Genomic DNA, 11,635 nt, shown 5'->3' with positions numbered 1-11,635 from the left:
AAACAAGCATCAGTCAAGGACACTAGCAGCACCGAGCTGAGAGGGAGAGACGGAGCAGATGGGGAAAGGGAGACGCACGCCCCACCTGTCACTCAGGCCTGGCCCCTGCCTGTTCCCACCTACCAGACCCCAACCCCCGGCGCCTCACCCGTGCGCAGGCCTTGATGCAGCGGGATTCTGTGACCAGATCTCGGCGAACGTCAGGCCGGGGGGGTCTCCGGGAACACAGGCTGCGCAGTCAGGTTTCGTGCCTTCAGTTTCAATGTTGTTTTTATACCCTTCGACTGTGAGGTCACCACGGAGCCCCCCTTCCCCTGCCCTCCTTTCCTGGTGAGTGCTAAGAGGGCTGGTGCCCGCAGAGGGCCTGAGTCATGAGGCCGGGGTGGGGGGAGCCACAGGCCGTGCTTTCAGCTGGAGGCTAGGCTGCCTGGGTTCTGAAAGGGACTGGAATGTGGAAAGCAGCCAGCAGCTGAGAAGCCAAAGGCTGAAATCATGCCAGGGATGAGGGACACGGGAGGGGCCACCTGGCTGGTACCTCAGAGGAAAACAGATGTGGACAGCATGTGGCCTAGGCTACCAAATGCTGTTTCAGTAAAAATCATACCACATCCATGGCTGTCATTTCCTGTCTTCTGCCTCCCAATGGACAGAAAGGGAGGGGTGCAGAGGCCTGGATGATGTAGGCCAGCTCTCCAGACCCGCCCTGCACTCCCCCCTCCCCACAGGGAGATGAGAGTGATGTGGAGAAGGCCAGATAGGTTTTCCCTCCTTGCACTTCCTAGGCTCATGAATGAAAACAGCTGTGCGGAGCCCAGCCAGGGTGGGTCAGTTGGTTGAGCTTCATCCTGTGCGCAGGAAGATTGCCCGCTCAGTTCCCGGGTCAGGGCACATACCTGGGTTGTGGGTTCGGTCCCGTCGGGCCATGTAGGGAAGGCAGCCAGTTGATGTTGCTCTCACATGATGTCCCCATACCCGCCCGCCCCCTTCCTCTCTCTAAGCATGTTCGTGGGTGAGGATAAACACAAAACCAACCACAGAACAGCTGGGACTAAAACTCCACGATGTGGAGGCCTTTCTCATCTGGGTTAGTGCATCGTCCTGATACGCCAAGGTTTGCGGTTCAATCCCTGGTCAGGGCACATGCAGGAATCGACCAGTAGAATGCATGGTTAAGTGGAACAACAAATCGAAGTTTCTCTCTCTCTTCCCCTTTCCTCTTTCTCTAATAAATAAAAACAGCTAAAAAAAGAAGAGTCAGGGAGGCAGCTGGCAAGAATATTGTTTATTGGGGAGGCCGCAGGAAAAGGTCAGGGCGGGGGGAAGGGCTGGAGTGTGTGTGGGACTTGGGAGGGGCTCTGCCTGCTCTCAGGAGCTCGAGCAGGTGGGCTGCTGCCGGTGAGAGCCCACGGAGGGTTCAGAGCTGCCCAGCGTCTCGGGGGCCAGGGCAGGCCAGGCGCAGGCGCAGGCAGGTTGGCCTCTGTCAGCAAAGCTGCATCTTCCCAGGAGCCTGAGCCTGGGCCAGAGGAGGGAAAAGCAAAACCCCAAACAGGAAATCAGATAACCAGGGCCCCTACCCGCATGCCACCCCCACCCCCAGGTCCCCATGGGGTCCCTCACCATCGCTGGCTTCCCGCTCTAGCTCTTCCTCTCCATTAAGGGGCTGCGGGTCTGGCTTTTCCTCCTCAGACAGCTGGCCCTCTGCAGCCACAGGGAGAAAGCAGAGGGGAGCCTGGAAGAGCTGCTGGGGAGGCAGGGAGGAGGCAGGAGGGAGGGAGGCGGTGGCTGCGGCACCATACCTGTCCCTGAGGGGTCAGGGCTCTCGCCGTCCTCTGTAATGTCCGGCAGGGGTGTTGACTCCTCCTGGCCTTGGGATAGAGGGCAGGACAGGGTCAGGTGGCTGCCTGGCCTGCATGCTCATGTGTGAGAGCCGTCAGCCGCCTCCTGGATGGAGCAGGCCCCCTCGCCCAGCCCCAGCCTCCATTTTACCTGGCCGGCGGGCAGCCGTCCTCCCCTGGACCTCCTTCTGGGAACCGTTCCTCTTTCGGATGTTTACCTGAGGAGGAGAAGCTACTCAGCAGCGGGGACTGCTGTCCCCCCCAGCGACCAGGGCCCCCGGCACGCCCTGGCCCACTCCCCAGGCAGAGAAGGGGCAGGAAGGGGCAGGAAGGGGCCCATTGCCACCTGCAGAGCGAAGCGGTGCTGGGGCCAGATGCCCCCCCACACCCACTGCATGTAGCTGAAGAGCACGATGACGCTGAGGAACGTGAAGTTGCTGGAGACGCCTATGAAAGCGCAGGTGACGGGGAAGTTGTACAGCAGGTACCTGTGGCAGGAAGCAGGGACGGCAAGGGAGCCGTTACGGGCACCAGCCTTCTCCTGAGAGCAGGTCTCAGCTCTGGCTGCACGTCGCCTTCCCTAGGTGCCTTCACACAGGCTGGGGGCCAGCGTGAGCCCCACCCACTCGGGTTCAGGTGGTCGGGTGGGGTGGCCCAGGCATCGGCATTTTAAAAAGTTCCCCAGGGAACAAATGAAGCAAAACAAAAGCAAACTCATAGAGGCAGACAACATGCTGCTCATCACCAGAGATCGGGCAGGGGCGGAGGGGGCGGGATGGGTAAGGGGCCCGCTGTGTGGTGGTGGTGGAGGTGGGCTCTGGTGGTGAGCATGCTGGTATGGCTGTTGAATTATGATGTTGTGCATTTGAAATGTTAGGCACCAACATGACCTCAAAAAACCACACGCACCAAGAGGAGGAAAGGCTCCCCAGGATCTGTGCAGCCGGGCGGAGACCTGTGACCCAGCTAAACCCTCCACCTCCTCAGAGCCCCGGTTCCTCACCTGAGCCCAGAGAAGTGGGCGTGGATGCAGAGGGAGGCCCTGTACAGCTGGATGCGCTTGCTGTGGATCTCGATAATCGCTCCAGTGGTTGGCACGTACTGCGGGGTCGGGGTGGAGGGGGTGGCCCCATCAGGCCAGGATCCAGCTGCTGTCAATCCGAGGCCCACCCACTTCCAGCCTCCTGGTGGCTGTCCCCCCTGACCGCTGTCCCTCCTGACCTAGCCCCGCTTCTCGAGGGGAGAATTCTAGGCTTCTGGGGAGGCTGTCTCCCGCCCTCCTGCACCCCCTCACCGAGTTTTCTCTGTATTCCGGGTACAGCTCCACCTCCAGGAGCTGCTTCTGCTCAGCAAAGCCGAAGAGCAGCAGGCTGGAGAAGACCAGCGTGTCCAGCATCTGGAGCAGGTCTGAGCGGTAGTGCAGCATCACCTGCAGGGCCAGGAGGCGAGCGGGAGTCAGGCAGCCCGGCTTCCCCTGGGCCCCCCAGGTCCCCTGCTCCCACCTTCTCCTTCTACCGTGCCCGCCCACGTCTTGACCCAACCATTTAAATGCTTGCGTGGCAGCCCTGCCCTGCCCTGCCAACCACATGTCTCTTCCAGCACAACAAAGGCCTCTGCTAAGCAACCTCCCTAGGTCCAGCCTCCACTGTCTCCAATCTACCTTCCCCCCAGATAGCTCTAGCATCCAAGCAGACGGACTGCCAGGGCGCCACCTGAAACTTTCTTCCCCAGGTAGACATTTAGGGATTTGTTTCATGGTGTGGTTCTGTTGATAGTTAAGAATGGAGTCGATGCCGAAACCGGTTTGGCTCAGTGGACAGAGCATCGGCCTGCGGACTGAAAGGTCCCAGGTTCGATTCCGGTCAAGGGCATGTACCTGGGTTACGGGCACATCCCCAGTAGGAGATGTGCAGGAGGCAGCTGATCGATGTTTCTCTCTCATCGATGTGTCTAACTCTCTATCTCTCTCCCTTCTTCTCTGTAAAAAATCAATAAAATATATTTAAAAAAAAAAAAAAAGAATGGAGTCGATGCCCAGCTGGTGTGGCTCAGCAGTTGAGTGTCGACCCAGGAATGAAAAGGTCATCAGTTCGATTCCCGGTCAGAACACATGCCCGGTTTGTGGGCTCCATCCCCAGTAGGGGTGCATGCAGGAGGCAGCCAATGGATGTTTCTCTCTCATCAATGTTTCTATCTCTCTCCCTTCCTCTCTCTCTAAAAATCAATAAAACCTGCCCTAACCGGTTTGGCTCAGTGGATATAGAGCGTCCGCCTGCAGACTGAAGGGTCCCAGGTTCAATTCCAGTCAAGGGCATGTACCTTGGTTGTGGGCACATCCCCAGTAGGGGGTGTGCAGGAGGCAGCTGATCGATGTCTCTCTCTCATCGATGTTTCTCTCTATTCCCTCTCCCTTCTTCTCTGTAAAAAATCAATAAACTATATTTTAAAAAAATAAAAATCAATAAAACCATATTAACAAAACAAAACAAAAGAATGGAGTCATGCCCTAGCTGGTTTGGCTCAGTGGATAGAGCGTGGGCCTGCGGACTGAAGGGTCCTGGGTTTGATTCCAGTCAAGGGCACATGCTCAGGGTTGCAGGCTCGATCCCCAGTAGGGGGCGTGCAGGAGGCAGCCAATCAATGATTTTACATTTCCTCATCAAACCCTCATGGTCTTGCTGTGAGGAGTTACCCTAATATGGTGTATAATACTTTATACTCATGGGGTGACGGTGCCCTCAGCTGGTATATGTTTCTGAGTGAGGATTTGAGCCTGGGTCTGTTTGGCTCCAAGGAGGCCCATATTCAGAGCCGTTCTTTTCAGATTTTATCCCAAAGCTGGACAATGCCACTGGGCAATGCCTGCTCCCCTTCCCCACCCTGATGTGCCTGTGACGTCTGGGTGAGGCGTTTGCTCCTGAAGGCCTACCCAGATACTCTAACACGGTGATCCTTCTCCACACCCTCCCATCCGGGCCACGAACACTTACGGAGCGTGAAGAGGTGGAGATGATTCGTCCGCCTCGGGTGTAGCATGAAATGGTGACCAAGAACATGCCCAAATCTTGATTCACGGGGGACTCTGGCAGCTCAAGCTCTAAGGTAACGCGGTACGGCTGTCCATACATCAGCACCTGCCCAAGGGAGCCCCATCTCTTTTCAAAAACACGTATTTTTAAATTGTGTCGCCCCTTTCCACCTCCCCCCACGCCTTCAAATATTCTCCTCCTAATATTGAGCCACAAGCGCCCCGGTTGGCAGTCACCACCTCTCAATCTCGTTGCAAGGACGTGCTGCCCCCTGCTGGTGGCTGAGCCCTTCTCACTTCTCTCTCCCTGCTGTCCTGAGCCCGCGTGTTGCCAACTGGGCCATCTGTGACTCAGGCCTGTCCCCCAGGACCCATCCTGCCTGCACTTACATGATTAATTAACCAAGTGCCAGAGTGCCCATCTCCCCAGCCAGCTCTCAGCCGGCTCTGCATGGTCACTGTCACTCCAGACCATCCTTTTGTCATTCTGGGCCCCTTATCTTGGTCGGGAGAACCCTGAGAACACTATGAATGGGAAGGCTTCTTCTCTGGGATTAACCTCAAAATGTTCAAGACTTGCCACCAAACATACCCTGGTGTTTCCTGACCATTCCTGTACCCCTCTAAGCCTATATCAACGATTTCCCTATAGCGTGCCCTCCACAGGGGTGAAGGAAAGCTTGTTTGTCACCAAAGAGGGAATGGATATTTTTTATGTTGAAAAGCACTGTGCCGAGACTGGTTTGGCTCAGTGGATGGAGCGTCGGCCTGCGGACTGAGGGGTCCCAGGTTCGATTCCGGTCAGGGGCGTGTGCCTGGGTTGCGAGCACATCCCCGGTGGTGGATGTGCCGGGAGGCAGCTGATCGATGTTTCTCTCTCATCGATGTTTCTGGCTCTCTGTCTCTCTCCCTTCCTCTCTCTGTAAAGAATCAATGAAATATATTTTTTTTAAAAAAAAGAAAGAAAGAAAAGCACTGTGCTAGCCGTAGTAAGTCAGCTGCGAGGCTGGGCATGCTTCTGAGGGGACTCTGAGCATTTCATCACAGGGTAAAAGGCAGAAGCCGCTGATCCCAGTCTATACAGATTCTTACTTTCAGTCTGAAGTCTCTTTTGAAAAAAACGGATTCCATGAGATTCCTAACCCCCTGTAGAGGTCCGATGAGTCTAAACCAGAGGCTTCAGCGAATTCTTTGAAATATTAAAACAGTTCTCTGGGTGGGTTGGAAGGAAATGGAGAGTGACTGCTAGCTAATGGGTTTCTTTTTGAGGTGATGAAAATGTTCTAAAACTGACTGTGGTGATGGTTGCCCAACTCTGTGAATATACTACAAATGACTGAGCTGTGCATTTTAAATGAGTGCATTATTTATCATGTGAATTATGTATCAATCAGGCTGTTTGTGTGTGAATGCATGTGTATCTGTACCATCTAAATAAACGTTCTCTCTGAGGAGATCCATGGAATCTAATACCAGAACCTGTGACCGACTCCATGCCTTTGCTCATGTGTGTCTGGAAGGCAGACTCTCCCCTTCTCTCCTGTTCCCAGTGTCCCCCCTTCTTTAAAAGGTCCACTGTGAGCCTATCTCCATGTCTCACACTGATCTCTCCACGTCTTCACAAATTCTTCTGAAACGCAGAATCTGCATCGTACACTAGCTATTTAACACAATGTGTAAAACCCTATCAATCCTTTGGGTTCTCTGAAAGCAGGACCACATCTTCTACTTTTAGAAGGTGTTAAGCATAGAGTAGACACATTATTTCATCCACCCAATACAGTCATTCATTCAAAACTGTTTGCTGTAAATGTCAAACTCGCGGCTGGCAGGCTGCATGCCTCGTTTATTTAAATGAGGCATAGAACCTGGGACTCTTCAGTCCGCAGGCTCGATGCTCTGTCCACTGAGCCAAACTGGCCAGGGCCTGAGGCTTTCTTTATAATCTGCTCTGTATATTCCAGTTATTAGTATTCCCGGTCAGGGCACATGCCCGGGGTTACGGACTCAGTCCCCAGTGGGGGGCATGCAGGAGGCAGCCCATCAGTGATTCTCATGCCTCTCCCTTCTTCTCTGAAATAAATAAAAATATTTTAAAAGATAAAAGTAAAGAAGGATGTTCCCATTCTGCATTTCTCGGGGCTTCCAGGTTAGTTGAAATCATCCTGGCCTCTGGCCAGTCCTATGGCACAGTACCCTTTGTAATGGCAGGTTGCACATACTTGTCAACAGTTTCATAATTTTACATACAAGCTTTCAAAACTCTTGGGTGGCTTCCATGCTAGTCCAGTGAAACGGCTGGTTTGATAATTTAGGTTCATTTAGATTTAAAACACACCTCGTGTATAGATATGGACTGGCTGAAACAATCTAAGAAGGAGAACATTGCTAACATCTGCAGGAAAGAACAAGCCATAAAATTTATTTAGAGTCTAACTTTTCTTTAACTTCCCTTTCCTTTTTTTAAAATTTAATTTATTTGGGTGACACTGGTTATTATCGTCCCTTTCCTTGAGAGCCTTCCTTTCTTAATCTCTGTCACTCAACCCCTGTTCTCCAGATCTTTCTCAAGTCTTCCTTCTGATTTCAAGTCATCAAAGCTCTAATGGAACCTCTCTTCAGCTTCCATACTCACCCGATCACGTCCACCCTTAGCTAGGGACACATTGGCAACAGGGAAGGAGCAGAGTATGGAGGTAGACGAGTCACAGTCGGTCCTAAATGAGAATGAGGATGACACTGCTAAGTTATGGGGTCTGCCTGACCTGCCTGCACCCCTTGTTGGCCCCCTAGTGCTCCCTCCTGTCCCCCACCCCTTCTCCCAGAACACCCTTCTCTGTTACAGATGGAGGAGAGATGCAGCCCACAGATTCAAGTGAGTCTTTCATTCTCTTTCTGCTCCTTCAGCTAATTTCCCCTCAGAGAGCAGACATTCTTAAGTGGGACTCTACGGACACTTCATTGAAAAGTTTCAGACTTGCCCTAGCTGGTTTGGCTCAGTGGATAGAGCGTCAGCCTGTGGACTGAAGGGTCCCCGGTTTGATTCTGGTCAAGGGCACATGCCCAGGTTGCAGGTTCAATCCCCAGTAGGGGGCAGGCAGGAGGCAGCCGATCAGTGATACTCTCTCATCATTGATATTTTCATCTCTCTCTCCCTCTCCCTTCCTCTCTGAAATCAATAAAAATATATATATATATTTTTTAAAAAGTTTCAGACTTAAGTGTTTCTCACATGGAGAGCTTGATTCCCACCCCCAGATTCTGATTCAGTAGTTCTGGTCTGGGGCCCAGTTTGAGAAAACCCCTTTTTAAGAGGGTCATGACCCCACCCCCAAGTTGTAGGCAAAACTGCACATGGGTATGCGTGTGCAGCATATGGGTGGGCATGTTGATATGTTTTTATGGCAAGAAGAGCCATAACGCCAGCGTGGCTCAATGGTTGAGCATCGACCTATGAACCAGGAGGTCACAGCTCGATTCCTGGTCAGGGCACATGCCTGGGTTGCAGGCTCCATCCCCAGTGTGGGGTGTGCAGGAGGCATCCAATCAATGATTCTCTCTCATCATTGATGTTTCTATTTCTCTTCCTCTCCCTTTCTCTCTGAAATCAATAAAAATATATATTAAAAAAAAGAAGAGCCATAGCTTTCATGACATCCATAGCTCCTTAGAAATTATAGCTTATAATCAGGGACACAGGGAAAAAAAAGATTCTGGACCACTGACAATAATGTCCTTATCAGCTTCTCTTGATTGGCCATTGTTAAGACAAGGGGAGAGAATCTGGCAGGGTCTGTAAAATGGGAAGAGCATGACTCTGGGAGTTTACATATCCAGCCACCTGTGTTTCCATAATCTCTACTGTGCAGTAGACTATTGGGAGCGGAAGTGATGCAAAAGGCAAATGGCTGCTTTCCTAATACTTCCTTTAGTAAAGGCCAGGTTAGCTTTGAGTTGGACCAAGGGGTTGGCTTGTTCCAGAGTCTACTGTGGCCCTGAGAGAGGTCAGATCCAACCGACTCATGACACTCAGAGAGACAGTCTAGAAGGGTTTTTTGGTTTTTTTTTAAACCTTTTAAACCAGAGGTACAACTAGGAACCCAGACCCCCATCAGACCTGATCTGCTGTTTAGCTTTGGGCTGTGATAGGTAAGAAGTCATATGAGCCACTGGGCCAGTTTCCTCCTCTGTAAACGAGGGGATGGAACTGAATAAGCCCTAAGGGTCTCGCAGCAGTTCTCCCACAGGATTCCTCTCTGATACAAGACCCCTCTCACCTGTAATGGAAATGCACGGGGCTGAGGTGGCTGACGGTCGGCATGTAGGAATAGTAGAAGGAGCCATAGAGGAAGACAGACACCCAGAGCAGGAGAAGGATGGTACAGAAGAGCACCCCAAACTGCAGCAGCAGCTTGCGGGCACGGCCTGCCAAGACATGGCCCACTTCCTGGGCCCATAGCAAGGCAGGTACTGGTGGGTCATTGACCATGGTAAGGGGTGCAGTGAGTCTGGCCCCGGGTTCAGGCTTTGAGTTCCTAGCTGTTCTGCCACCTGGACGCCACCCCTGGCCATGGGATGAAGCAGCTGGTGGTTCCTGGAAAAAGACAAGAGAGGAGGAAAAAAATAGCTTCTTTTTGGAGGGAGGTGGGGACAAAGGGACAAGGTTACTGGGCTGGCTTTGAAGAACCAGATAGAGCAGGACATAGCAGAGTCTTTGTTTCACATGGCCTTTCTCCAAATGACTGTTTTCCAGCCAATGTCCCTTCCCTTTCCTCCACTGCGCTGTTCACACCCAGTGCCAGGGCTGCTCAGTTAAACTGGTCCTCCCGCCTCCCGATTCCCGACAGGCCGCCTTGAGACTCATCCACAGCAATACATAACACACAGAGGGTGCGCACCTTAAAATTATTAAGGCGCTTTTACATACGATGACACTGAATCCGCACTGCGGGGTGGCTGCCCCGAGAGAAGGTGCGACGCGCCTAAAGTCGCAAAGCCAGACTCAAGAAGCAGCCGAAGCGCAGTCACAATTGCCTCCCGAGTTTCTCCTCTCCTGACCGGCCGGCGCCCCACGCCGGGCAGGGCGTCCCCGCAGACTGTGGCCGCTTCCCCGCCAAGCCCCCTTTCGCTTGGCCGCGGGGGCGCGGCGCCCGGAGCCCCCACTGCACCCCACCGCGGTTGAAAACAGCAACTCGCCGGACGCCACAGCTCAGCGGACTCACCAGCATCGCGCGCTGCCTGGGCAACGGCGAGAGGGACTTCCGCCTCCCGGGCACGCCCCGCCCCCTCCCGCCGACGGCCAATGCTGTTCGGGGGCGGGGCCTCGCCCGGGGCGGGGCGCGGGAGGGGCGGGGCTAGGCGCGGGGACCCAGCTGTCCGGACTGCGGGGCTCCCACTTCCGCGCGCTCGGCGCTCTTCCTCCCCGCAGTCCGTCATCCTCCGGTTACCGGGCTAAAGGGGACAGGCGCCTCCCTCCCGTCCCACGACAGCCCCCGGGCATGTTGTGAGTCAGCAGCATCCCCTGGGCCCGCCCCTCCAGGCCGCAATCACGGGCCTGCGCCCACACCTTCACCCGGGCCATTTAACCCCCGAAACGGGAGGGAGGCGGCGCCCAGCCGGCGTTGACGTTGGTCGCCCGTCCTCAGCTCTCGGGCCGGTAGGTGCCCGAGCAGAGAGCACTCGCCAGAGAACATGGCAGTCTGCAGGGACCTGCGCACCCCGCGCTCTGGCTGCCCCGATCCACAGAGCGGTCGCAGTTCAGTCCGGTGCTTTGCCTCCAGCGTCCAGGACGCGTGATGGACCCGCTCTGACCCTGACTCACTCTCCCTGAGTCCCCACAGCGCGCCAGCCAGACTGGGCCTCGGAGGGCGGCGCCTTCTGTTCTGTATGTCTGTCCGCCCCGAATAGGAGCTCTCGGAGGGCCAGGCCAGTGTGGGGGATCTTTGCATCCCCCCCCAGCACCAAGCACAACGATGCTGCCGTGGGGGGTCATCTCTCAGACCAATAACCCCACCGCACCCCAAAGCCCCATCTATTCCAGCGGCACCAGGACTCCCCCACGAGGCCCCTACCTCCACTTTGTCCGATTCTCTGAGCCGCTCTCTGCACGCCTCTTTCCCCCCAGACGCTTCCCTTCGGTCTGCCATTTCTTTAGACATTTTCCCGAGGTTCCTCGCTGCTCCTAGAGTCTCCGCTCGAGTCACTTGTGGCTGGAACCTGAAGTGGCGACCTAGAAGCTAATACCTGTAGCGCATCACATCTTCCTGGATGTGGGGAATGGCGGGTTCCTGGGAGAGAAACGAAGATGCACGTGATAAATGCTGGGTCAGAGGAGAGGGAGGAGCGGAGGATGGGGGCGACTGCCCAGCTGATGTCAGATTTTCAAATGAGCAGGGTCCCCCGCAGCCAGTCCCCAGTCCCGGCTGCACTGCAGGGGCTGTCACAGGCCCGGACCACCCGCTGGAGGGGGAGCCGCCCGGGCTGCGGCTCCTGCGGGCGGCTCGAGGCCAGACTTAGGATCCTACCCGGCGGGAGGGGCAGGTACTGAGACGGGAGCGAGGGGCGGGGGGCGGGGGGGGGGCGAGGGTGCGCAGGGCCTGCGGTACAGCCAGGCGCCCCCCGCGCCCGGCACTTGGACGCTCCAGGCCGACCCGCTCCCTCCCGCACCCCGCTCCTTCCCGCATCTTGTCCCGCAGTGGCCAGCTTGCGGGCCGTGCCTGAAGCGCAGGAACCGAGGAACCGGGACAGCCCTCCGAGGCGCACTGACCTGCCC

At 55.1% G+C, this 11,635-nt stretch overlaps 1 protein-coding gene across 1 annotated transcript; it reads right to left on the bottom strand.

Moving 5' to 3' along the window:
• Positions 1 to 1,264: 1,264 nt before the first annotated feature.
• On the bottom strand, positions 1,265 to 11,149 carry BSCL2 (BSCL2, seipin lipid droplet biogenesis associated). Its single transcript, XM_014447952.2, is given in 12 exon segments — positions 1,265 to 1,448; positions 1,451 to 1,513; positions 1,618 to 1,698; positions 1,797 to 1,865; positions 1,987 to 2,053; positions 2,182 to 2,323; positions 2,839 to 2,936; positions 3,130 to 3,264; positions 4,826 to 4,969; positions 7,499 to 7,580; positions 9,141 to 9,457; positions 10,935 to 11,149. Coding segments are annotated over 12 exon segments (1,368 nt in total). The 5' UTR covers positions 11,022 to 11,149; the 3' UTR covers positions 1,265 to 1,365.
• Positions 11,150 to 11,635: the final 486 nt, after the last annotated feature.

The sequence above is a fragment of the Myotis lucifugus genome, unplaced genomic scaffold (genome assembly GCF_000147115.1).
Source record: "Myotis lucifugus unplaced genomic scaffold, Myoluc2.0 scaffold_731, whole genome shotgun sequence".
Classification (NCBI taxonomy): domain Eukaryota; kingdom Metazoa; phylum Chordata; class Mammalia; order Chiroptera; family Vespertilionidae; genus Myotis; species Myotis lucifugus.
The sequence above is the reverse complement of the archived record's forward strand: the minus strand, read 5'-3'. Positions and strand labels throughout refer to the sequence as shown.